The sequence below is a fragment of the Planococcus citri genome, chromosome 3 (assembly GCF_950023065.1).
Source record: "Planococcus citri chromosome 3, ihPlaCitr1.1, whole genome shotgun sequence".
Classification (NCBI taxonomy): Eukaryota; Metazoa; Arthropoda; class Insecta; order Hemiptera; family Pseudococcidae; genus Planococcus; species Planococcus citri.
In genome coordinates, this window is record NC_088679.1 from 69,866,121 (window position 1) to 69,892,035 (window position 25,915).

The 25,915-nt window shown below is 35.2% G+C and overlaps 6 protein-coding genes across 11 annotated transcripts; 1 reads left to right on the top strand and 5 right to left on the bottom strand.

Annotated features, from left to right (window-relative positions):
- The first annotated feature begins 1,603 nt into the window (after positions 1-1,603).
- Positions 1,604-5,357, top strand: LOC135838668 (heat shock 70 kDa protein cognate 4-like). 3 transcript variants are annotated; one of them, XM_065354396.1, is made up of 7 exons: positions 1,604-1,923; positions 2,289-2,520; positions 2,676-2,824; positions 2,914-3,123; positions 3,211-3,853; positions 4,583-4,745; positions 5,229-5,357. In XM_065354396.1, exons 2-7 carry the CDS (start codon positions 2,319-2,321, stop codon positions 5,284-5,286), a joined length of 1,425 nt encoding a protein of 474 aa, XP_065210468.1. In that variant the 5' UTR covers positions 1,604-1,923; positions 2,289-2,318; the 3' UTR covers positions 5,287-5,357. The 3 variants fall into 3 exon arrangements, with proteins under 3 accessions (XP_065210468.1, XP_065210470.1, XP_065210469.1); XM_065354397.1 differs by lacking the exon at positions 1,604-1,923 and adding an exon at positions 2,098-2,220; XM_065354398.1 differs by lacking the exon at positions 5,229-5,357 and having other exon boundaries at positions 3,211-3,861; positions 4,583-4,709.
- A 706-nt stretch (positions 5,358-6,063) lies between these two features.
- On the bottom strand, positions 6,064-8,785 carry LOC135838665 (heat shock 70 kDa protein cognate 4-like). The gene is made up of 5 exons (XM_065354393.1): positions 8,471-8,785; positions 8,157-8,371; positions 7,875-8,023; positions 7,541-7,750; positions 6,064-7,454 (listed from the first exon to the last, which is right to left on the bottom strand). The coding sequence occupies exons 2-5, from the start codon at positions 8,356-8,358 to the stop codon at positions 6,411-6,413; spliced, it is 1,605 nt and encodes a 534-aa protein (XP_065210465.1). The 5' UTR covers positions 8,359-8,371; positions 8,471-8,785; the 3' UTR covers positions 6,064-6,410.
- A 1,136-nt stretch (positions 8,786-9,921) lies between these two features.
- On the bottom strand, positions 9,922-12,713 carry LOC135838669 (heat shock 70 kDa protein cognate 4-like). Of its 3 annotated transcripts, XM_065354401.1 has the most exons (6): positions 12,581-12,713; positions 12,313-12,447; positions 11,989-12,203; positions 11,714-11,862; positions 11,369-11,578; positions 9,922-11,279 (listed from the first exon to the last, which is right to left on the bottom strand). In XM_065354401.1, exons 3-6 carry the CDS (start codon positions 12,188-12,190, stop codon positions 10,248-10,250), a joined length of 1,593 nt encoding a protein of 530 aa, XP_065210473.1. In that variant the 5' UTR covers positions 12,191-12,203; positions 12,313-12,447; positions 12,581-12,713; the 3' UTR covers positions 9,922-10,247. The 3 variants fall into 3 exon arrangements, with proteins under 3 accessions (XP_065210473.1, XP_065210472.1, XP_065210474.1); XM_065354400.1 differs by lacking the exon at positions 12,581-12,713 and having other exon boundaries at positions 12,313-12,574; XM_065354402.1 differs by lacking the exon at positions 12,581-12,713 and having other exon boundaries at positions 11,989-12,199; positions 12,304-12,574.
- A 1,226-nt stretch (positions 12,714-13,939) lies between these two features.
- Positions 13,940-17,462, bottom strand: LOC135838670 (heat shock 70 kDa protein II-like). Its single transcript, XM_065354403.1, has 6 exons — positions 17,098-17,462; positions 16,815-16,963; positions 16,510-16,719; positions 15,065-16,425; positions 14,799-14,974; positions 13,940-14,703 (listed from the first exon to the last, which is right to left on the bottom strand). Exons 1-5 carry the CDS (start codon positions 17,297-17,299, stop codon positions 14,914-14,916), a joined length of 1,983 nt encoding a protein of 660 aa, XP_065210475.1. The 5' UTR covers positions 17,300-17,462; the 3' UTR covers positions 13,940-14,703; positions 14,799-14,913.
- A 1,956-nt stretch (positions 17,463-19,418) lies between these two features.
- On the bottom strand, positions 19,419-22,458 carry LOC135838676 (heat shock 70 kDa protein cognate 4-like). Its single transcript, XM_065354407.1, has 5 exons — positions 21,753-22,458; positions 21,442-21,656; positions 21,176-21,324; positions 20,837-21,046; positions 19,419-20,767 (listed from the first exon to the last, which is right to left on the bottom strand). Exons 2-5 carry the CDS (start codon positions 21,641-21,643, stop codon positions 19,733-19,735), a joined length of 1,596 nt encoding a protein of 531 aa, XP_065210479.1. The 5' UTR covers positions 21,644-21,656; positions 21,753-22,458; the 3' UTR covers positions 19,419-19,732.
- A 131-nt stretch (positions 22,459-22,589) lies between these two features.
- LOC135838674 (heat shock 70 kDa protein II-like) lies at positions 22,590-25,845 on the bottom strand. Of its 2 annotated transcripts, none has more exons than XR_010557460.1 (6): positions 25,472-25,845; positions 25,204-25,352; positions 24,909-25,118; positions 23,553-24,836; positions 23,234-23,340; positions 22,590-23,149 (listed from the first exon to the last, which is right to left on the bottom strand). XR_010557460.1 is itself a non-coding variant. In XM_065354406.1 (6 exons), exons 1-6 carry the CDS (start codon positions 25,671-25,673, stop codon positions 23,127-23,129), a joined length of 2,049 nt encoding a protein of 682 aa, XP_065210478.1. In that variant the 5' UTR covers positions 25,674-25,842; the 3' UTR covers positions 22,590-23,126. The 2 variants fall into 2 exon arrangements, 1 of the variants encoding a protein (XP_065210478.1); XM_065354406.1 differs by having other exon boundaries at positions 23,479-24,836; positions 25,472-25,842.
- Between the last annotated feature and the right edge of the window lie 70 nt (positions 25,846-25,915).

Here is a 25,915-nt window from a genome sequence, read left to right on the forward strand (position 1 = left end):
GAATTGATGATTGATGTGAGTAACGTGACCTTCCGAAGTTCTGAATCACTCTAAGCAGAATAATAATTTTCCCTCTCTTCCTCCCCTCCACCAATTCGCCTGCCTTTTTTTAATTTTTGAAAAAAGTCGAAAAAATTAAAAAACCGTTTAAAAACCATTTCGATTGCAGGTTAAGGAAATGATACCTACGATATAGCATAAGTATAACCATTGTACTATTTGAAAGAACATTTTCTCATTTTTGATTCCGATGAATGTAAACATGAAATGTTATAATGTTAAACATCGAAAAATGAAGTGGAAAATAGTTTTGAGCATCTAAAAACAATTTTCGACATTTTTTTCCTTCTTCTATAGAAATAATACAAAATGAAAAATTTGGAATTGTAGGTAATAATACATATGTGCCTACCTATAGCACTTTAACGATGCAAAATTTTATTTCAAAAACTGAATTTCTTTTTTCAATTTCAAAAATTGTTGAAAATTCAAATTCGGTATGTGAACAATTAGTCACTCAAAATCTGATTCAGTCGAGAAACGGAAAGCTATAATTAGTTTGAATTTACATCCTCACAAAGGAGGGTAATTTCTGGATTGACTCACAGAAATGAAGAGTTGGACTCCCCTCTCACACATAGGTAGAGGCACACTCTCATCAATCAATAAAAAACCAACGTTCGGTGACTTTCAGTATCTGAATCTGAAAAATTGAAAAAAATTACAGAGGTGAAAAAAATGATACTGAGTAGACGTACAGTACACTTAATCAGACGAATAAAATGGTATAAATCCATTCCCATCAATGACATTTCAGCATAATCGTTAACCAAAGTTCCAAGCAACGAAAAATAAAAATATGATGAAGCCAAAGATTTCATTCAAGTAGGTAAATTAAATTTCATTTAAGAGTGATTATTAGCGTATTAAAAATAGAAATGTATGTAGAGGTACTATTAGGTATGTACCTACTTCTAACATATTAAGATATGTATAAAATGTAAGTATATCGTAAATATATTTTTTTAAATCGCAAGTATTGGCATTTTTTTGGAATTGAAAAATTCAAGAAAATGTTTTAGGTATGCTATTTGATTTTTTTTCTATTCAAATTTTCGTGGTACCTAGCCGCTTTTTCAAAATTATGCCCAAAAACGTAAAACATAATATTTTGTTGCACTTTTAGAAAGCTCAGCTGAGACGACTAACTTTATCGTATGTACTTACCTTATGAGGATCAAATTACCAACTGCAGAAGATGAGCTATTCTTTATTCCAAGTGCACCTTCAAAGTAAATCTGGCTTCGACCCCAAAAAATTGTTCAAATTAAAGTTTTAACAAGTTTCGAGTGCATTTGTGAAAGTGCACCATTTTACTACCTATACCTAACCATTCAACTCTGGCGCATTGCCCAAAAGTGTACCTATTCTAGCACTTTCCCATTAATTTAATAATATTCTGCACGATCCAAATACATACATGAAGTCAAGAGCATTGATTTTAGAAAATCACTGGTTATTGTGAGTGTTACTGTGTAGTGGGTATGTGTACCTAAAGCACTTTATGTGCCTAGTGAGTTTCTTATGAAGCATGCATTGCGTCCAGTCTTATCGCCAAACGCGTAGATAAATGTCTTCAACTCTTCATCTATTTTATTCAATGTATTCTCAGTTGATTTTTATAGGAGTTTTGAAGAGTATAGTACAAACGTCGATAACGAGTAACGTAGATTGCCATATTTTAAAATCTAGCATTTGAAGCTTCATTTTAAAAGTATCAGTGAAAATTGCATTTTTTTGACGTCATATTTTAATTAACTCGCGATTAATACGAATTTCAACCGGTTCAATGTCCATGTAGTGGTGTCGTGCAACTTCAAACTTCTAGAAGTGTACAAATTTACCTGACAAAGAAAAACTTTGGTATGTTTTCTCATATTCGATTTAGGCTACTTCTGTAATTTTATATTCAGTATAGATTGAGTCGTACATATACTTAAGTACACACAGGTTGCCCAGAAATATCGAGTACCCCAAAGAAAGTTTTTCATTAAAAATATAGGTTGGCAACGTGAAATAGATGCATATGATTGGTGGAATGTTATCTCTCCAGTCCAACAACCAATCATGCGCTGTCATTATTATCATTCACTGTGACCAACCGAAATATTTAGCAGAAAACTTGTTTGAGGCTTCACGATAATTCTGTCCACCCTGTATGTAAGTATATACCTACCTCAAATTATGAAGCTGAATCGCCTAATTCTGATTTTTTAGTGTATGTGTAGGTAATAGATATACCTACTTATCAGTTACCAATGGGTGACCTAGCGATTGGAATCGACTTGGGTACTACGTACTCTTGTGTTGGTGTTTTCCAGCATGGAAAAGTAGAAATAATCACGAACGATCAAGGTGATAGAACTACGCCGAGTTGCGTTGCCTTTACAGATACTGAGATCTTAATTGGAAAGGCAGCTAAAACTCAGTGCATTAGGAATCTGAGTAATACCGTTTTCGGTGAGTTCCAAGTTTATCCGCTCTCGTCATACCTACTCATCATGCTTATTTTTGTACCGAGACGAAAAGTAATGCTTATAGGTATATAAGTAGTTGGGTTATCTGTTTCAATCTATACCTAATTAGAAAATGTTTATTTATATTGCTATGCGCAGATGTTAAAAGACTTATGGGACGTAAATTCGACGATGATACGGTTCAGAGCGATATGAAGCAGTGGCCTTTCCAGATCATTAATGATAACAACAAACCGAAAATCAAAGTTGAATTCCAAGGCACTTCTAAAACGTATTTCCCCGAATACGTGAGTGCTGTTGACATCGTTCGACGTTATTAAATGGATGAGTGTTACCTTCTTAGTTACCTATTTACTTTGGTTTAATTTTTCTACAGATATCTTCGATGGTGTTACAAAAAATGAAAGAGGCAGCCGAAGCATATCTAGACAAAACGGTTGAAAACGCTGTGATCGCTGTGCCAGCCCATTTCAATGGTTCTCAAAGAGCAGCTACCATAGATGCCGCTACAATTGCTGGGCTCAACGTATTACGTATTATTAATGAACCCACCGCTGCCGCCATCGCTTACGGTCTACATAAGCAAGTAGGTACCTACCTATATCGCGTTTTAGGTAACTTTTTCAATCATTCAGTCGACTATACTCGTAATGCTTCAATAAATTTTTTTCAGGATTCCGGCGAACGCAATGTTTTAATTTTTGATCTCGGTGGTGGAACTTTGGACGTCTCCATTTTATCACTCCATAGTGGTACTTTTAAAGTGATTTCAACCGCCGGAGATACTCACTTGGGTGGCGAAGATTTTGATAAGAATATGGTCGATTATTTCATCGAAGAATTCAAATGCAAACACAATGAAGACCTCAGCAAAAACAAGAGAGCTTTACGCCGTTTACGAACTGCCTGCGAGGAAGCAAAGAGAACATTATCGTCGGCTAATGTAGCCAATATTTTAATCGAAGCTATTTTCAATGGCATTGATTTCTACACGTCGATCACTCGTGCTCGTTTTGAAGAATTGAACGCTGATTACTTTCGGAAGGCGATGGAATTGGTAGAAAAAGCGATTAAGGATGCTGAAATGGACAAAACTCAAGTTCATCACGTCGTTTTAGTTGGTGGCTCGTCTCGCATCCCAAAAATTCAGAAGATGTTGCAAGACTTATTCGATGGGAAAAAAGTGAATAAATCCATCAATCCGGACGAAGCAGTAGCCTATGGAGCTGCTGTACAAGCTGCCGCACTAAGTGGTGACAAATCGAAGAAAGTGCTAAGTGTAGTACTGACGGATGTTTCACCTTTATTGTCGTTGTGTAAGTAGGTATGATCAAAAATGAGTGTCGAAAAAGCAAGTTTTTTCACAACTTCATATGGTAAAAAAAAAAAAGAGACTGCCAATTTTTGGGCAACTTCTGCTTTGAAAAAAAAACATTCTTCGCATTTTTGGAAAAAAGCAAAACTTTTGAAAAAAAATCACGTTTTTGGAGATTTTTTAAGCGAGCATTTTTTGCCATTTTTGGAAAAAGGTAATTTTTCAATTTTTGAACTTGTATAATCTTGCGCAAGAATACGTTTTCCGTTGATATCTCATTGACCATTGATCGTATCAAAAATTTAATGAAACATTAGAAATCGAAAAATGGCACTCTTCAAAGTCACAGATATATTTTTTTTTCAACTAATAAAGCGCAATAATTTTTTATTTTAATTTCAAAAATATAAATTTTTTGAAAATTTTGAAAAAATGAATTTTTGGTACTTAAATAATTGAAAAAATGGAAATTTATTTAAAAGATTAAAAAATTAACTCTTCAAAAAATAAAAAAACATTAATTAAATTTTTAAAAAAAATATGCAAAATACTAATTAGGTAGGTAAGTAGGTACATAGTTTTATTTTAGATTCAGTAAGGTACATTTGAGTTGAGTAACTATAGGTCAAGGTCATCAACCTAGTGTTCCACATCTTGCAATATGTAATTTTATAAAACACTAAGTCGATGATCTTTAGCATTTATTTAACGGATTTTTCGCGATTTTCAGACTTGAAAAATGACGCTGAAGACAACGCCGCCCCAGCAATGGATCCATCAGCTGTCAGTGTGAAGGTTAACCATAATCGCTACCGCCGAAACCAGGCGTCGAGCCAACGTGTGCGCCCTTCAAAGAGGCGCAGCAAACGAAGGCAGACACTTGCAGCCAGGCAGTAAGTATTACCTAACTAACTACCTACCTCCATTTACTAATAGTGATATCTAATACGTATTCAAAAAATTATCATAATCTCAGAGAGGTGGTTCGCTCCAACACATGTCGGTCCTACTATGAGGCTTGACTCGATTTTTAGCCACTTAAGTTGATAGGCACTCTCACATCCAAAATTCTGGAGAAATGAAAAATCGCGCTGAAGACTCCACAATGGCCGGAGACGGTGAAATTTGGAGTTTGCGGTTAATATGCATTAGTTTCAGGACTTTGGGGGCGATTCCACCCCCCCCCCCCCAATGCGACTGTGTTAACACTTAACAGAGATTAGGAAAATAGCATTTATATTAATTTCCTTTCTTTCGAAAACAAAATTTTCTACACTTCCAAAAACTAATTCCTTTCTCTCTTCTACTTGCAAAGCTATCATTGAAAAAAATGTGATTTTCAAATTTTTTATTAATACAGAACATGAAATTTTCAGAGCCAGTTTAACCAAACGGAGGAACGCTGCCGCAGCAGTAGCAACTGAAGCGATTTGAAGTAATTCAGGATTGTCAGCGTATTATAAAAATACTCGTAAGCAAAATAAGTATGAAATGAGTTTTTTTTTTTTTTTAAAACTGCTGTAAAAAATGTTCTGATTGGCTGGAAAATTAAACTAATACTCGTACTAAGCTTTTGGATGATTTATTGATTGCGTTTTTACTAGGTACCTAATACCTATTATATAATGCTGAAATTCTTAAGAATCGCTCAAAAAAGTTTAGAAAGAAGATGAATTTTCTATTCCAAAAATTATCACCTATATAATATTCTGGTCGAAATATTTGAATTCCTCGTGTAATTTCACCCCACTTTGATAGGTCACTCGACACTTTCTCAATTATGACTGATTTCAAGCTCAAAATTCTCCAAAAATGTTCAATACGTACATTTTTTCCACAAAATATTCAAATTCCTCGCTTAATTTCGCACCATTTTGATAGGTCACATGATACTTTCTTTATTACTCGTATTTGAAAATCATGACTCATGGTGAGCTCAAAATTCTCCAGAAATGTTCGAAACATACGAGTAAAATGTATTTTCGTCAGATTACATTTCTAAATAATTGTACCTTATGTTTATTCATTGATTGTTCCAACTTGAACAAATAAAAAAAATTAAGAGTAAAAAAGATGAAGTCAGTAGATATTCTTATCGATTAAGATGACTTCTTATTACGAGTAGGTATATACCTATACATATGTACGTGAGTTTATTTTTGCCTTGTCCATTTGCAAATTCTACCATTTTCAAACCATTTCAAAATCAAATAAAATAAAACACAATTATTTAATGAGTGCAAATAATTAGGTATGTATATTTCATTCCTAATGAATTTAATTTAAGACTAGAGCAATCATATAGGAGGAAAAAATCAACGCACAAGAATAAATATAAATAACATAGGTATAACAAAATACTTGATCTAAAAAAATGAAAATTCTCAAGTAGGTAGGTAGTTAGGTACCACAATCACACAATTCGATAAGGTTTTTAAATCTTCATTAATCCTTCCGAAGAATATGAATTCAATAAAAGCAGGCACATGTCATAATTGAACAACACATTGAAATATGACAAGCAAAAATTAAAATTCAAGGTAGGTATGCCTTTCATTTCACAGGACCATGGACTCCAGGCATCTTTCAGCGTCTTGAACCATACGGCGAATTTGCTTCTTAGTAAGACGACCATTATCACGGTTAATGGTAATCTGTTTGGAATTACGGGTTGATCTTTCGACAGCGGTTACGTTTAAAATACCGTTGGAATCGATGTCAAATGTCACATCGACATTTACTACACCGGCAGGTGCTGAAGGGATACCCTGAAGTGTGAATTCGCCAAGTAAATGGTTATACTTCGTTTCAGGATACTCGCCTTCGTAAACTGGGAAACGTATTCTTGTTTGATAATCGTCCAGCGTGGTGAAAGAGCTCGTCATTCTGGCTGGAATGGCTGTATTACGTTTAATGACCACATCCATGTATTTAAAGTCCCTTTTAGTACCAATACCTAACGACAATGGCGTAACGTCTATCAACACTAAATCTCGCACAATATTCAATCTATCTCCGTTCAATATTGCCGCCTGAACGGCGGCTCCATAGGCTACCGCTTCATCCGGGTTGATCGATTTGTTCAACGTTTTTCCCCCGAATAAAGCTTGCAACAGGTTTTGTATTTTTGGGATTCGAGATGATCCGCCAACTAAGATCACTTGATCGATTTGAGTTTTATTGATCTCAGCATCTAGAATTGCTTTTTCAACCAGTGCCATCGCATTTTGAAATAAATCCATGTTCAATTCTTCAAAAAGAGCTCGAGAGATCGAACTATAGAAATCAATCCCATCGCAGAGAGAATCGACTTCGATTCTGGCCATTTTAGACGATGATAAAGTTCTCTTTGCTTGTTCGCAAACGGTTCTTAGGCGACGAAGAGCTCTCCAGTTCTGACTGATATCGATCCTGTATTTACGTTGAATTTCTCGAACAAAATGCTGAACCATTCGGTTGTCGAAATCTTCACCTCCCAAGTGAGTATCACCGGCGGTTGAAACAACTTCGATTATACCTTTTTGGGTGGCTAAAATGGATACGTCGAAGGTTCCTCCACCGAGATCGAAAATTAAAACTAATTGGACACCTATGGCAGAGTTCTAAAGAAGTGGGAGCGAATTAGTCAATTGACATTTAGGAAACATTTTATGTAGGTACCTACTTACTAATAACAATACAAACGTACTTCATTTTCTAAACCGTAAGCAAAACCAGCAGCAGTAGGTTCATTAATAATACGCAATACATTTAGACCGCTGATGGTACCGGCATCTCTTGTAGCCCGTCTTTGAGAATCGTTGAAATAAGCTGGTACGGTGATTACTGCATTCTTGACTGTTTTACCCAAATACGCTTCAGCGGTCGCTTTCATTTTTTGCAATACCATCGCGGATATCTGCAGAAAAATCAAGTCAACAGAAATAAGTAGGTAGTTAGAATTAGAAAGGCACAAGGCAGCTGTAGATACAAATGAGACATGAAACATCAAACGATTAAAAACTATCAACACTTTGACTCACCTCTTCAGGAAGATACGTTTTATAAGTGCCTTGGAATTGAACTTCGATACTTGGTTTGTTCTCATATACATTGATTTGAAAAGGCCAGTGCTCTATATCGGCCTGAACAGTGGCATCATTAAATTTTCGGCCTATCAGTCGCTTAACATCTGCACTCAACGATAAACAAATAAGTATTAAGTAATGTGTTCTTAGCGTAATTGCATTTTAAATACAAGTAGATTAAACATATAAGGTAACACTCCCGTTGGTGCGAAATCGAGTAGAAAATTTTAAACTTACCAAAAACGGTATTATTCACATTCCTGGCTGCTTGATTTTTCGCAGCCTCTCCTATTAAAATTTCTTCATCGGAAAATGCCACGTAACTTGGCGTTGTTCTGTTACCTTGATCGTTGGCGATAATTTCAATTTTTCCACGCTGGAGAACAGCAACGCACGAGTACGTAGTGCCTAAATCAATACCGATAGCTGGAGAGCTCATTTTGCATTGGCACCTATTGTAATCGCGAACACAGAATAATTAGTAATATCAGCTACCGATTTGTATAATCATTTCAAAATAGCTCAACTTAAATAAAAATGTAAAAACGAACCAAGCTGTTACTGGGAAAATATCGTATATAGGTACTTGAATCAATTAGCCACCTAAAACTTGCACGATGAAACACTGAGACTGAACCAACGAGAATTCTCGTACTAATCGCGAATTATGTAAATCGAATATGCCAATTGCCAACTGAAAATTGAAATTCAAACTGAACTGATGAAATAAAATTACTCGAATAGTGGATTTTCGAACAAGTGATTTCGAGGCATAAGGTATCGACGCTGATCCTCTTTGAAACTCGTACAACAACCGTAGAAATAATTACTCACATTCGAAAAGATTTATCAACAAAATCAGCGATAAGACTTCGTATGTGTTACCTGAACGCCATCTGAAATAGAACGCCCATATTTGGTATGGTTTCTTATATGGCGACATGGCGATCATCTCCCTGTTTCAGATTTGTTGCATTAGCCATTTATTATTTACAGAGAGCAACTGAAAAATTTTGCCAATATTTTCATGAATTTTTTTTAATTTTTTACTACTTACGTTCGCTAAATTTTTATCCTATTTAATTTTGTTAGTTATTCTTTCTTAATTTTCAGGATCATATTCTTCAGATTGAAAGATAAGCTACCTATTTAATTCCCTGGAATCTACGCAAAATTATACTATTGGGAACAATAATTATTTTTCCCGAATTAATTTCAGATTTTTAAAATGAAAATCGTCTAAAACTAGATATAAGTAGGTCTAGATATACTGCTAAATGAATTTCGTAAGAAAAAGGCGAGCTTGAGGTACGAGTTAATTGAATTCAAAAGCTAAAAATTTTCAGTATACCTATCAGGCTATCGCTATCTCAATTTCATTTACCTATTGCTCGATCACCATATACTTATCCCGACTCAGGTGTTTTAAATTCGAGTGAAGTTGATGCTCGACAAGTACGATGTATTTTTGTATTTTTAGCGGTACAATACAGACATCCTATCTTAGATACCTATACCTACTTGAAAGAATTATTATTAGTTTGTACAGTTCTGTAAGTTTCATTTTTTTTAAAAACTCAAAAGCAATGTCTAAGTCTAACTACGAATTACATTTCTAAATTGTATGTGTGTTCATTGATTGTTTGAACAAATGAAAAAATTAAGGGTAAAACAGATGAAGTCAGTAGATTTTCGTATCGATTTAAGATGACATCTAATTAATATAGGTACCTATAGTAGATACGTGAATTTACTTTTGCCTTGTCCATTTGCAAATTCTACTATTTTCAAATCTACCTAACTGAAAAAAGAATAAAAGCCAACAACGTTCGTTCATAATTAGGCTACCTATAATATTCATTTACCATAGGTATACCTAAAGAAGAGAATCTTCAATACACTTCAACTGCGATCAAGCTGAGATTCAACTCATGGAGTACCTACCTACTTTGGAATACACAATCCATCACCCAAATTTCAAAATCAAATAATACCTACACGATTTTATAAAGAGCACGAATATAATTAGGTGCATATTTCATTCATAACGAATTCAATTTAAGACTAGAGTAATCACAGGAGGAAAAATTCAACTCACAAGTATAAAAATAAATCACGTAACACAAAAATAATTCTTGAGCAAAATACTGATCTAAAAAAATGAAAATCCTCAAGTAATCACATAATTCGATAATTTTTCTAAATCGACGAGCTAATCCTTCCGAAGGAAATTGAATCAACATAAGCAGTTTATACGCGTAAGTAGGTACATAATTGAACAACTTTACGAAATATGATTGGCCAAAATTAAAATTCAACGTATGCCTTTCACAGCACCATGGTCTCCAAGCATCTTTCAGCGTCTTGAACCATACGGTAAATTTGCTCCTGAGTAAGACGACCTGTATCCCGCTTGATGGTAATTCGATTGGAATTACGGGTTGATCTTTCGACAGCGGTTACGTTTAAAATACCGTTGGAATCGATGTCAAATGTCACATCAGCTAATGTTACACCGGCAGGAGCAGAAGGCACATTCTCAAGCCTGAATTCGCCAAGTAAATGGTTATTATTCGTTGTAGTGTATTCTCCTTCGAATACTTTGAAAATCATTACAGTTTGATAATTCACAGTTGTGGTGAAAACACTCGTCATTCTAGCCGGAATGGCTGTATTACGTTTGATAACCACTGCCATTCTATGTCCAGCCACCCTAACACCTAATGACAATGGCGTAACGTCTTTCAACACTAAATCCCGCACGATGTATGATTGGTCGCCGTTAAGTATGGCAGCTTGAACGGCGGCTCCGTAGGCTACAGCTTCATCCGGATTGACAGATTTGTTCAACGTCTTTCCCACGAACAAAGCTTGCAACATGTTTTGTATTTTTGGGATTCGAGATGATCCGCCAACTAAGATCACTTGATCGATATGAGTTTTATTGATCTTAGCATCTAGAATTGCTTTTTCAACCAGTGCCATCGCATTTTGAAATAAATCCATGTTCAATTCTTCAAAAAGAGCACGAGAGATCTGACTATAGAAATCAATCCCATCGTAGAGACAATCGATTTCGATACTGGCTATCTTAGACGATGATAAAGTTCTTTTTGCTGCCTCGCAGGCAGTTCGTAGACGGCGTAGAGCTCTCCAGGTCTGACTGATATCTCGCTTGTGTATACGTTGAAATTCTCGAGCGAAATGCTCAACCATTCGGATGTCGAAATCTTCACCTCCCAAGTGAGTATCACCGGCGGTTGAAACAACTTCGAATACACCGTTTTGAATGGCTAAAATGGATACGTCGAAGGTTCCTCCGCCGAAATCAAAAATTAAAACCGTTTGCTTGGCAGAGTTCTGAAGAAATCGAAACGAACTAGTCAAGCATGACGTTTAGGAAACATTTACGTAGGTAGGTATATGTACTAATAACAATACAAACATACTTTATTTTCTAAACCGTAAGCAAAACCAGCAGCAGTAGGTTCATTAATAATACGCAATACATTTAGACCGCTGATGGTACCGGCATCTTTTGTAGCCTGTCTTTGAGAATCGTTGAAATAAGCTGGTACGGTGATTACTGCATTCTTGACTGTTTTACCCAAATACGCTTCAGCGGTCGCTTTCATTTTTTGCAATACCATCGCGGATATCTGCAGAAAAATCAAGTCAACAGAAACAAGTAGGTATAGGTAGTTAGAAAGGTACAAGTCATATTGATACATTTACATCCATAATGAGCCATAAAACATCAAACGATTAAAAACTATCAACACTTTGACTCTCACCTCTTCAGGAAAATACGTTTTATCAGTGCCTTGGAATTGAACTTGGATACTTGGTTTGTTCTCATATACATTGATTTGAAAAGGCCAGTGGTTTATATCGGCCTGAACAGTGGCATCATTAAATTTTCGGCCTATCAGTCGCTTAACATCTGCACTCAGCGATAAACAAATAAGAAATGTGTTCTAAGCGTAATTGCATTTTAAATACAAGTAGATTAAACACATAAGGTAACACTTCCGTCGGTGCGAAATCGAGTAGAAAATTTTAAACTTACCAAAAACGGTATTATTCACATTCCTCGCTGCTTGATTTTTCGCAGCCTCTCCTATTAAAATTTCTTCATCGGAAAATGCCACGTAACTTGGCGTTGTTCTGTTACCTTGATCGTTGGCGATAATTTCAATTTTTCCACGCTGTAGTACAGCAACACACGAGTACGTAGTGCCTAAATCAATACCGATAGCTGGAGAGCTCATTTTGTATTGGTACCTATCGTAATCGCGAACACAGAATTATTAGTATCAAGCTACCGGTTTGCGTATTCTTTTCGAAACAGTTCAATTATTCAAATGAAAATGTAAAAACGTAGGTACCTTACCAAAACTTTTACGGGGAAAATATCGTATCTATACTTGAATCAATTAGCCACCTAAAACTTGCACGATGAAACACTGAGACTGAACCAACGAGAATTCTCGTACTAATCGCGAATTATGTAAATCGAATATGCCATCTGAAAATTGAAATTTACACTGATAAAAGTACTCGAATAGTGGATTTTCGAACAAGTGATTTCTAGGCATAAGGTATCGACGCTGATTCTCTTTGAAACTCGTTCAACAACCGTAGAAATAATAATTACTCACATTCGAAAAGATTTATCAACAAAATCAGTGATAAGACTTCGTCAGTTCGTCTGCGTTACCTGAACGCCACTTGCTGAACAGTTCGTAGTATTAGATATTTGAGTATATTATGGTTTCTTATCTGGCGATCATCCATCATCTCACCGCTCACGTTTTCCGATTTGTTGCATTAGCATTTATTATTATTACAGAGAGCAACTGAAAAATTTTGCTAATTTTCATGAATTTTTTGAAAATTAGCAAAATTTTATCCTGTTTATTTGTTAATTTCTTTCTTAATTTTCAGGATCATATTCTTCAGATTGAAAGTTAACTAGGTAATTACCTATTTAATTATTTGGTATCTACGCAAAATTATTATATGTAATATTGGGAACAAAAATTATTTTTCCCGAATTAATTTTAGATTTTTAAAATGAAAATCGTTTAAAACTACGCATGTATAGGTCTAGGTACTGTTAAATGAATTTCGTAAGAAAAAGGCGAGCTTGAGGCACGAATTATAATTGATTTCAATTTTCAAGAGCTAAAAATTTTTAGAACCTATCTAGCAATCGCTATCTCAATTTCATTTACTTACCCATTGCTCAATCACCATATACTTTTCCAGGTGTTTTGAATTCGAGTGAAGTTGATGTCCATGGAATTTATACCAGCAAAGTTTGTATGTATGACCGCATAATTTGTTTTCTCGTACCCGTGACTGTGTATGGATAATAATATGGAATCTATTTTGTCTGACGAACGGTATGGTGGCGGGGCCAACTGGTACTGCCCTGGTGTTCGTCTTCGTGTCAGTCGAGCCGCCGCGCCGAGACTACGAATTGTTTAAAAATACATCAATGTCATAAATTTTGCCTACATTCAAAGTTGAAGGCGCCGGAGCACCAAATGTGTATTTCCTGGATATTTATTTTTTCATTCAAACTTCTACCTAAATTGTAATTTTTAAATGGATCAAGCTCAAAGTCTAGAAATTAAGTTTCGAAAAGCTAAACTTCAAACTTTTGAAATTTTTGTCCAATGTTTTTGAAAATTACATTACGTAGTGCGCAAAGAAAAAATAATGACTAGTGGAGTGGTAGAATTCACTTGAATTCGACTTATTAGAGTGATCATGTCCATGGCATTTATTTATACCTAGAACAGTACCTTGAAAAGTTGATGTAATGAGTTTCTATTATCGACATCCATAGAAATTTATCCGGAGACTAACAAAATGGACACTCTCATACTTATGCATGTTACAACGGATTAGCAAACTTTTCCAGTAAGTAGTGTTTTAAAGAACTTGAATAAATTCGACAAAATATACATATAGGTAATAGGTACATAGAGGTATACTCAAAACATATGTAATATGTATTAAATATGATAAAATGATTATATTTATCAAAACATTATGTAGTAACTACATAGATTATAAATAATGCTGTAGCCAACTAGGTAAGTAACATCACTATTGACTAAATACAAATAACTTCAAGTCTAACAGTACATTTTTCATTCTCGACTATCTTAAAAAAAAAACATAAGTACAAGCAAAGAATAATATAAAATAAAAAATTACAACGCACAATTAGAATAGTAGATATTTGCTATATTTTCAATATAAGAAGTTTCAACCACAACATTTTAATGCTTTTTGCAATTCTTGGATTTCGCACCTTTTTTTTATTTTGCACTTTTTTTTGCCAGAACCACACTGTAGGTATTTGATTTGGTTGTTTCTTAAATTTCTGAATTTGAAAATAAATTTTTCATTCTTGAAAATTTTTGAAAAATTGCACAGTAGAATTCAAATCTGCTTAGGTACTTATTACAGTTCACAGATACTGCCTAGTGCTTACTAAACCGTTGGAAATGAAATTAAAACTACACTTAATAAAATCTGTAGAGGAAAATATTTATGTAAGTAGTACTTAAAATGCGCGATGACGACGAAAACGTTACTTTTTAGAACGCATCAGGCGATGGAACCGACTACCTACAAACTTGAAAGACCGAAATAATATAGCGTTGAAATCAGAATATAAAATACCTATTAAAGGGTAATAAAAATCGTTGAGCTTCGTATTTCGTAAACTTTCATGCACCAGCTTAATTACGGAATATTCCTCTCACTGCAAAAAATGAACAAATAGGTACATACAATAATTAACTGTCCAAAATTGAGTATTTTCTTTTTCAAGTAATACATATAAATAATCATTCATACCCAGATTGATTAGAGAATCTTTTGCTCGACGAATGGTTAGCCAATACATATTTGCTATTTCTTTGTCTCCTTCGTATTTATCTGGGTGATATTTGGTAGCTACTTCCGTGGAAATTCAGTTTAAAAAATTGAAATAGATCGTAAGACATTGGTCAAAAATCAATTTATGTCTCATTCTGTAAGTAGGTACCTATCTTAGTATAAGAAACTTAAATTTATAAAATTAAAAAAAAAAGTTAGTAGGTACCTAATTGTAAGTAATTTACCTGAAGGCTTGTTTGATTTCTTTTTGGGAAGCATCTTTTGATACTTTCAATACTTCGCAATATTTATCGTTTTTTTTATCAGGACATCTAGCTATTGAAATGATTACATCGAATATGTTTTTCAATTCTTCTTGCTTACGTTCAAATACTTCTTTCTCAACCGACTGGTCGGTATTCAGCCAGAGAATGGTTTCGTCACATTTTTTCAAAATCATGTCCTTATCAAATTTATCAATTTCATGTTTCAGTTTGACATCTTGCACGGTGCTCTTGATGTTGATACAATACGATTCTAAAGCATTTTTCGCGGTTAATGCATCTTTTCGATTTTTTTCGCTGATTCGACTTTTTTCAGCATCTTGGATGATACGCTCAATTTCATCCTTGCTAAGGCGATCTCTATCATATAAAATGGTCAGTTGATTCGTGCTATCAGTAGATTTTTCAACTGCGGTTACCTTTAAGATACCATTGGCATCAATTTCGAAAGTTTCATCAATGCGAGGTGTTCCAGCGAGTGCAGGGGGGATACCTTGAAGAGTGAAGTTTCCAAGCAAATGATTATCCTTCACTTTAGTATATTCACCTTCGTATACTTGAATATGTACATTCTTTTGATTATCGAACCGTGTGGTGTAATCTTTAGTGTGTCTAGCAGGAATCGGAGTGTTACGTTTTATGATGACACTCATGGTTTCATTGTTTTCACCCGTGCCAACACCTAACGACAACGGCGTAATGTCGAGTAACACCACATCTTGCACCTCTTTTGATTTATCGCCATTTAATATGGCTGCTTGAACGGCAGCTCCGTAGGCTACTGCTTCGTCCGGATTTATCGATTTGTCCAATTCCTTCCCTTCGAAGAGCTCTTGCAGCATTTCTTGTAATTTCGGGATACGAGACGAGCCACCGACTAAAACGATTCGGTCAATTTCAGTTTTGCTGATTCTAGCATCTTGAATGGCTTTTTCAACCTCTTTCATTATCCGTTGGAAAAAATCCGAGTTCAATTCTTCAAAACGAGGACGAGTGATCGAGCTGTCGAAATCAATACCATCATGGAGACAATCGAGTTCAATATTGGCCAGAGTGGCTGTCGATAGGATTCTTTTTGCCCGTTCACAAGCGGCTCGCAAGCGACGTAGAGCTCTTTTGTCACGAGTAAGATCTTCGTTGTATTTAGATTTGAATTCTTTGACGAAATGATCGACCATTCGGTTGTCAAAATCTTCACCACCCAAGTGAGTATCACCAGCGGTTGAGATCACTTCAAAAACACCCTTTTGGATAGTTAAAATGGAGACATCGAAAGTTCCGCCACCCAAGTCGAAAATCAATACGCTACGCTCTTCGGGGCTCTGAAAAAAATTGAAACTAGTTAGTGTATCGATAATAGTAATATTAACTAGGTAGTAGAATTTCATCAACAATTATTCAACTACTTTTTGTTCCAAGCCGTAAGCAATGGCGGCCGCGGTAGGTTCATTAATTATACGTAATACTTTCAATCCTGCAATCGTGGCAGCGTCAATAGTAGCCCCTCTCTGAGAATCGTTGAAATACGCTGGCACCGTGATTACAGCATTTTTGACCGTTTTACCTAAATACGCTTCGGCCGTATCTTTCATTTTCGTCAATACCATCGAAGAAATCTGGAAAAAAAAAGGTGATGGTCAAACACGGGAATCAACTCATAAGTCATTAAGAGCCACAGAATGTCTTACAATTAACAAATGTCTGTACTCACTTCTTCAGGAAAATACGTTTTAGGAGTGCCTTCGATTTCAACTTTAATTTTCGGTTTGTTGTTATCATCAATAACCTGGAAAGGCCAGTGCTTCATATCTGCCTGAACTGTCACATCGTCAAATTTACGACCCATTAATCGTTTAACATCTGGAAACAGTGAATAAAAATTAAATAGGTACCTACCTAATAGATTTCTGAAAGATGATACATGACATGATAGGTAGATAAGTTATTTGTGTTGCAGAAAATAGAAGAAAAATAAGATTTTGTAGCTTACTTACCGAAAATGGTGTTGTTCAAGTTTCTCGTTGATTGATTTTTGGCTGCATCTCCGACTAATACTTCGTTATCCGTGAAGGCGACATAACTCGGTGTAGTTCTGTTACCTTGATCGTTAGCGATGATGTCAACTTTTCCATGCTGGAAAACACCAACACAAGAATACGTCGTGCCCAAGTCTATTCCGATCGCTGGAGTATCCATTGATTTGATTTGATATACTTATTCAACTTATTGTTAACGAATGGAGATGGATCGCTGTTCGTGCTAATTAACTTGCTCTCACGCTCTAAACTGAATTTACGACGATTGTGAACAAAAATTATAATTTATCGCTATAATACTTTGGCGGGATACGATACATTTTAGTATGTAGATATTGACGTCTAACCTCTTTATCAGTGCCTGATTGCAATGCGTTATCGAGCTAACTCGTGTATGCAATTGCAAATTTATCGTAGATTTTGACCATATTTAGGTACCGTACATAAAATTCAAATTATGTAAAAATACAAAGTACTTAATATTCCGATAATGGATGCAATTCAGAATTCTGTAAACAGTTTCAATTTTGAATTTTGAAGTACCTATAGAGTAGATGCTAGACAAACTTATTTGTCGTGGGTGGAGGAAGGGGAGACAGATTTTCCCAAACCCCCTCCCCCACCGCCAACAGTTTTCATGCTAATTGCTAATTACTTACGAGTAATTAGCTAGAATGTGGTTAAAATAAATTTTGAAAAAGGGAGACAAAAATGTTGACTGTCGAGTAATTTTAAATGGTCAAAAACGTTGCTTTTCATATTTAACCTTGAAAATTGCAATAAAGACGTGAAATCAAAAATAAAAAATTCGCAATTTTTTCGTGTTATTTTTCGTAGTTTTTTTTCAGCCTGTTGGCCTTTGAAAATTAAATTCACAAAAGAACAGAAAATTTACATTTTGTGAGTACAAAAAAAATTTTCAATATAAGAAGTTTCAATCCCAAAATGTTTATGCTATTTGCAATAGCCTAATTCTTGGATTTCGCACCTTTTTTTTGTTATTTTGCACTTTTTTCGCACCGGTACCCATACTGTAGGTATTTGATTAGGTAGTTTCTTAAATTTCTGAATTTGAAATTTAATTTTTCATTCTTGAAAATTTTTGAAAAATTGCACAATAGAATTCAAATCTGCCTGAGCGAACGAGAGCAAACGCTTTGAAAAAATTGATAATTATTCGAAAAGTAATAATTCCAAACTGATATTTAATCTGAACAGATCCTATCAAATCTGATCTGTTCAGATTAAATTGGAAATTGGATTTGAGAATTGTCTTGATCTAACAAAATTCAAATCTTATCTGATCAAATAGGCCTGATCAAATCTTTTCCTTTCTGATCAGATCTATTTCAATTTTTAGGATCAGCTAACTAATTCACTCTTGTGAAGGTTAGGTTGATTTGGTAGAAAAAATATTCAAAATTTATAACGGCAGGGCCATTGAAACGTTTTCTATACTTAATATTTATTTTTTATACGAAATTTTTCTTATTACAAAATGTGGAATTTTTTTTGACGGGTATAATTTATTGTTCAGACACGATAATAATTAATTATAATTATACCTACACCTAATCTATACCTACTAATGTATTTCATCGTTACGGTTTTTTTCATTTTGTACTAAGTAGATGGCGTGGATAGGAATTGAAAGGATTATAATATAAATATCGAAAAGTTGAGACGTCAACACTTCAACATTTTCTAAACGTTTCACTCTCTCAACAAGTACGATGTAGGTAAGTATGTTTGTATTTTTAGCGGTACAATACGGACATCCTATCTCAGATACCTATTACCTTTACTAACAGGAATTATTATTAGTTTGTACAGTTCTGTAAGTTTCTTTTTTTTTGTTTTAACTCAAAAGCAATGTCTAACTACGAATTACATTTTTCTAAATTGTATGATTGTTCCAAAACTTGAACAAATAAAAAAATTAAGTGTAAAAAGATGAAGTCAGTAGATTTTCTTATCGATTAAGATGACTTCTAATTATACCTCCTATACCTATAGGTAAGTGAATATATTTTTGACTTGTTCATTTACAAATTCTACTGTTTCCAAACCTACTGAAATAGGAATACAAGCCAACAACGTACATACGTTCATAAATAGGCTACCTATAATATATTCATTTACCAACCATACCTATTCATTATAAAAAGAGAATCTTCAATACACTTTAACTGCGATCAAACTGAGATTCAACTCATTGAGTATACCTACCGTGCCATTCACAAGCTTTTGCCCAAATTTCAAAATCAAATATTACACGATTTTACAATGAGAACGAATAATTAGGTGTATATTTCATTCATAATGAAATCAATTTAAGACTATAGAATAATCACAGGAGGAAAAAATCAACTCACAGGTATAAATATCACGTACGTAACAAAAAATAATAACTCTTGAACAAAATACTTATTGACCTAAAAAAATGAAAATCCTTAAGTAATCACATAATTCGATAATTTTTTTAAATCATCGCTAGATCCTTCCAAAGGAAATTAAATCAACATAAGCAGTTTACATAATTGAACAACTTTACGAAATATGATTACAAAAGTTAAAATTCAATGTATGCCTTTCACAGCACCATGGTCTCCAAACATCTTTCAGCGTCTTGAACCATATGGTAAATTTGCTCCTGAGTAAGACGACCTGTATCCCGCTTAATGGTAATTCGATTGGAATTACGGGTAGATCTTTCGACAGCGGTTACGTTTAAAATACCGTTGGAATCGATGTCAAATGTCACATCGGCTATTGTTACACCGGCAGGAGCAGAAGGCACATTCACAAGCCTGAATTCGCCAAGCAAATGGTTATTCTCCGTTTCAGTGTATTCTCCTTCGAATACTTTGAAAAGCATTACAATTTGATAATCCACACCTGTGGTGAAAGGTTGGGTCACTTTGGCCGGAATGGCTGTATTACGTTTGATAACCACTGACATTTTACGTTCATATCCCACACAAATACCTAACGACAATGGCGTAACGTCTTTCAACACTAAATCCCGCACGATGTTCGATTTGTCGCCGTTAAGTATGGCAGCTTGAACGGCGGCTCCGTAGGCTACAGCTTCATCCGGATTGACAGATTTGTTCAATGTCTTTCCCACGAATAAAGCTTGCAACATGTTTTGTATTTTTGGGATTCGAGATGATCCGCCTACTAAGATTACTTGATCGATCTGAGTTTTATTGATATTGGCATCTTGAATTGCTTTTTCAACAAGGGCCATTGCCTTTTGAAAGAAATCAATGTTCAATTCTTCAAAACGAGCACGAGAGATTTGACTATGGAAATCAATCCCATCGCAGAGAGAATCGACTTCGATTCTGGCCATCTTAGACGATGATAAAGTTCTCTTTGCTAATTCGCAGACGGTTCTCAGGCGACGTAGAGCTCTCCAGTTCTGACTGATATCTTTCCTGTGCTTACATTTAAATTCTTGAACAAAATGCTGAAGCATTCGGTTGTCGAAATCTTCGCCTCCCAAGTGAGTATCACCGGCGGTTGAAACAACTTCGAATACACCGTTTTGGATGGCTAAAATGGATACGTCGAAGGTTCCTCCACCGACATCGAAAATTAAAACCGTTTGCTTGGCAGAATTCTAAAGAAATCGAAGCGAATCAGTCGATTGGCGTTTAAGAATCGTTTACTAATAACAATACCAACGTACTTTATTTTCTAAACCGTAAGCGAAACCAGCAGCAGTAGGTTCATTAATAATACGCAATACATTCAGACCGCTGATGGTACCGGCATCTTTAGTAGCCTGTCTTTGAGAATCGTTGAAATAAGCTGGTACGGTGATAACTGCATTCTTGACTGTTTTACCCAAATACGCTTCAGCGGTCGCTTTCATTTTTTGTAATACCATTGCGGATATCTGCAAAAAAAATTTAGTCAACAGAAACAAATAGGTAGTTAGATAGGTATGTACAAGATTGTAGATGGATACCTACATAATGAGGCATTAAACATCAAACGATTAAAAACTATTAACACTCTGACTCACCTCTTCAGGAAAATACGTTTTATAAGTGCCTTGAAATTGAACTTGGATTTTTGGTTTGTTCTCATAATGAATGACTCCAAAAGACCAGTGCTTCATATCGGCTTGTACAGTAGCATCATTAAATTCTCGGCCAATCAATCGTTTAACATCTGCACTCAACGATAAAAAAATATGTGTTCTTAGCGTATTGCATTTTTAATACATAAATTAAATATACCTACAACACTCGCGTTGATGCGAAATCGAGTAGAAAATTTTTAATTTACCGAAAATGGTATTTTTCACATTCCTGGCTGCTTGATTTTTCGCAGCCTCTCCTATTAAAATTTCTTCATCGGAAAATGCCACGTAACTTGGCGTTGTTCTGTTACCTTGATCGTTGACGATAATTTCAATTTTTCCATGCTGGAGAACAGCGACGCACGAGTACGTAGTACCCAAATCTATACCGATAGCTGGAGAACTCATTTTGTATTGTTATCTATCGTAATCGCGAGCACGAATAATTAGTATCAAGCTCCCGCTTTATATATTACTTTCAAAATAGCCCAATTGAAATAAAAATGTAAACACGAACCAAACTTTTACAGGTAACGAATCATTCAGCTACCTATGACCTTCACGATAAAACACTGAGGCTGAACAAAACGGAAATTCTCGTAGTAATCACGAACCACATACGTTACTCATTTCGAGGCATTAGGTATCAATACTGATCCTCTTCGAAGCTCGTACAGCAACAATAGAAATATTATATACATTCGAAAAGATATATCAAGGAAATCAGCGATAAGACTTCGTCTGCGTTATCTGAACGGTTCATATCTTGGCTACCGTTTCACAGTGCAATCAGCTCACTTTTTCATTTTTGTTGCATTTAGCTCGTCTGCTCGTAATTATGTGATTCATTATTTACAGAGAGGGAACGGGATCATATTCTTCAGATTGATAGATACATACATATTTAATTTCGTAGAATCTACGCGGAATTAATTTTAGATTTTTAAAATAGAAACCGTCTTTTTAGAATTATTATGCTGAAAAATAAGAACGTAGGTACTGTTTAATGATAAATTTTTCAAGAAAAAGGCAAGCTTGAAGCACCAGTAATAATTATGTAATCTCAAGAGCTAAAAATTTTCAGTACATACCTATTAGGCTATCTCAATCTCGTTTACCTGTTACTCGATCACCTGTTCGAGTGAAATTTATGCCAGAACTGTTTCCCGAAAAGTTGATGTAATGAGTTTCAACGAAATCGTTCAAAATGTTTCAATCGTTACCTATCCATGGAAATTTATCCGGAGACTACAAAATGGGCATACTAAATACAATGTTACAACGGATTTGCGAAATTTCACAACCGAGGACATAAACAAATTACGTAAATTCGACGAAATATACTCAATATGCGTTTAAATGAAAAAAACTTATTATTCGTAGAAAAATTACCAAAACATACCCATATAACTAGATTATAGCGCAGTTACCTACTATAGGTAAGCAACGCGCTGGTATCACTATTTTACTAAAAAATATGTATCAAATCATTCAAGTCTTTCGTACATTTTTCATTCTCAGCGATCATAATTGCAAGTAAAGAATAATATAAAATGAAAAATTAAAACGCACAAGCAACACGCTTATAATAGTTAGGTACCTATACTTATCATATATAAATAAATTCAACCTCCAATCTGTTTATCGCAGATGCCGGCTACTACAGACTGTGCCATAATTGAATGAAATGCCTAAAATACGTATGTATGTACTTACAAAAACCAGCATAAAAAATATCCAAATACACGACGTAAATGGAAACTTGGAACTCATCGGACTTTTGAATTTACCGCAAACGTGAGAGACATGGCAATAGCGTTGAAATCAATAGAATCTTGAAGGGCGATTAAATTATTTGAGCTTCGGATTTGACCCATTCACATGCACTGATTTAATTACGGGATATCCCTTTTACTGCAAAAAATGAAAAAATAGGTACAATAATGAACTGTTCAAAATTGAGCAATTATTCTTCTTTCACGAACAAATAATTCATACTCAGATTGATGAGGGCATTTTTTGCTCGCAGAACGGTTATCCAATACATATTTGCAATTTCTTTGTCTCCTTCGTATTTATCTGGGTGATATTTACCACCGATTTCCCTGAAAATTCAAGTTTAAGTAATGAATCGTAAAACATTGGTCAAAAATCAATAGGTATTCTGAGTAGGTATATCGTTTTTCAGAAAATATAAAAAACTTAGATTCATCAAATTTGGAGGAAAAAATACGTAAATTTACCTGAAGGCCGTTATGATTTCCTTTTGGGAAGCATTTTTTGAAAGCTTCAATATTTCGTAATATTTGTCATTTACTTTATCAGGGCAGCTAGCAATCGCAATAATAATATCGAATACGCTTTTTAATTCAGCTTGTTTGCGTTCGTATACTTCCTTCTCAGCCAATTTGTCAGTATTCAACCACAGAATGGTTTCGTTGCATTTTTTCAAAATCAAATTCTTATCAAATATATCGATTCTGTCTTTCAGTTTATCATCTTGCACAATGCTCTTCATATTGACACAATACGATTCCAAAGCTCTTTTGGTGGCTAATATATCTTTTCGTTTCATTTCGATTATTCGATTTTTTTCAGCGTCGTTGATCATACGTTGAATTTCATTCTTGTTCAGACGACCCCTGTCATACGTGATGCTGATTTGATTCATGCTACCGGTCGATTTTTCAATGGCAGTGACATTTAAGATACCATTGACATCTATTTCGAATGTTACGTCGACTCTAGCTTTGCCAGCAGGTGCAGGAGGGACACCGGAAAGTACAAACTGACCTAGTAAATGATTATGTTCGCTTTTTACGAATTCACCTTCGTATACTTTGAAAGATATTGCCCTTTGATTATCTATCTGTGTTGTAAAAATTTTCGTTTGTCTCGCTGGAATGGCAGTGTTACGTTTGATAACCACGCTCATTTCGTCATTAGGTTTAACATTAACACCCAACGAAAGTGGCGTAACGTCAAAAAGAACCACATCTCGCACCACTTCTGCTTTATCGCCGTTCAATATCGCAGCTTGAACGGCAGCTCCGTATGCAACAGCTTCGTCCGGATTAATCCATTCGTACAATTCCTTCCCGTCAAAGAAATCCTGCAACATTTTCTGAATCTTTGGGATGCGAGATGAGCCACCAACTAAGATGACGTGATCAATTTCAGTTTTGTTAATTTCAGCATCTTGAATCGTTTTTTCAACCAACGCCATCGCATTTCGAAAGTAGTCAGCGTTCAATTCTTCAAAACGAGCTCGAGAAATCGAACAGTGGAAATCAATGCCATCGTAAAGCGAATCTATTTCGATACTGGCTATAGTGGTCGACGATAAAGTTCTTTTTGCTCGTTCGCAAACGAGTCCTAAGCGACGCAATGATTTCTTATTACCACTGAGATCTTTATCGTACTTTCGTTTGAATTCTTCAACGAAATGATTAACCATTCTGTTGTCAAAATCTTCACCGCCCAAGTGAGTATCACCAGCAGTCGAGATGACTTCGAAAACGCCTTTCTGGATAGCCACAATCGATACATCGAAAGTTCCACCGCCAAGATCGAAAATCAATACGTTTTGCTCGTCGGAATTCTGAAAAAATGTCATCACATTAGTACATAAATCAATAGGTAATCACTATGAGGTTACAAAAATTATCCTTACTTTGTATTGTAAACCGTAAGCAATGGCTGCAGCAGTAGGTTCATTGATGATACGCAACACCTTTAAACCAGCAATCTCTGCGGCATCTATGGTAGCCCCTCTCTGAGAATCGTTGAAATAAGCTGGCACTGTGATTACAGCATTTTTGACCGTTTTACCAAGATAAGCTTCGGCAGTCTCTTTCATTTTTCTCAACACCATCGACGATATCTGCAGAAAAATTGAATCGAAAGCGTTAAGAGCTCATAACGACCCGCAGAATGTTGAACGATTACATATAACTTTCGATACTCACTTCCTCCGGAAAATAAGTTTTCGAAGTACCTTCGATTTCAACTTTTATTTTCGGTTTGTTGTTTTCATTTATAACCTGGAATGACCAGTTCTTCATATCTGCCTGGACTACCACATCGTCGAATTTACGACCCATTAATCGTTTGACATCTGCACATATGTGAATACAATATCAAGTTCCAAGTTGAATATTAGATTTTTAAAGAATGAGACGAGACATGATATTCGTGTTGCTGAAAATTTAGGAAAAATAAGATTTCATTCCTTACCGAAAATAGTGTTGTCCACGTTTCTCGATGATTGATTTTTGGCTGCATCTCCAATTAAAACTTCGTCATCTGTGAAGGCGACATAACTCGGTGTAGTTCTATTACCTTGATCATTAGCGATGATTTCAACTTTTTCATGCTGGAAAACACCAACACAAGAATACGTCGTGCCCAAGTCTATTCCGATTGCTGGAGTATCCATGATTTAATATTGGTGCTATTGGACTTGATTACAAAAGGACAAAGGAGATGGATAACTGTTATCTGTTCGCGATAATCAACGTGCTCGGACTCTAGCATCAAAGTAAACAATGAAATGAATAGCATTTGCGACATGTGAGCATGCGAGGGCCGCAGGGTTGTCAAAATGACCGTCACGATCCGTTGCAAGATCGTTTATCGTGACGGTCACGTCAGACATGGACATTTTAACGTTACCGTCCC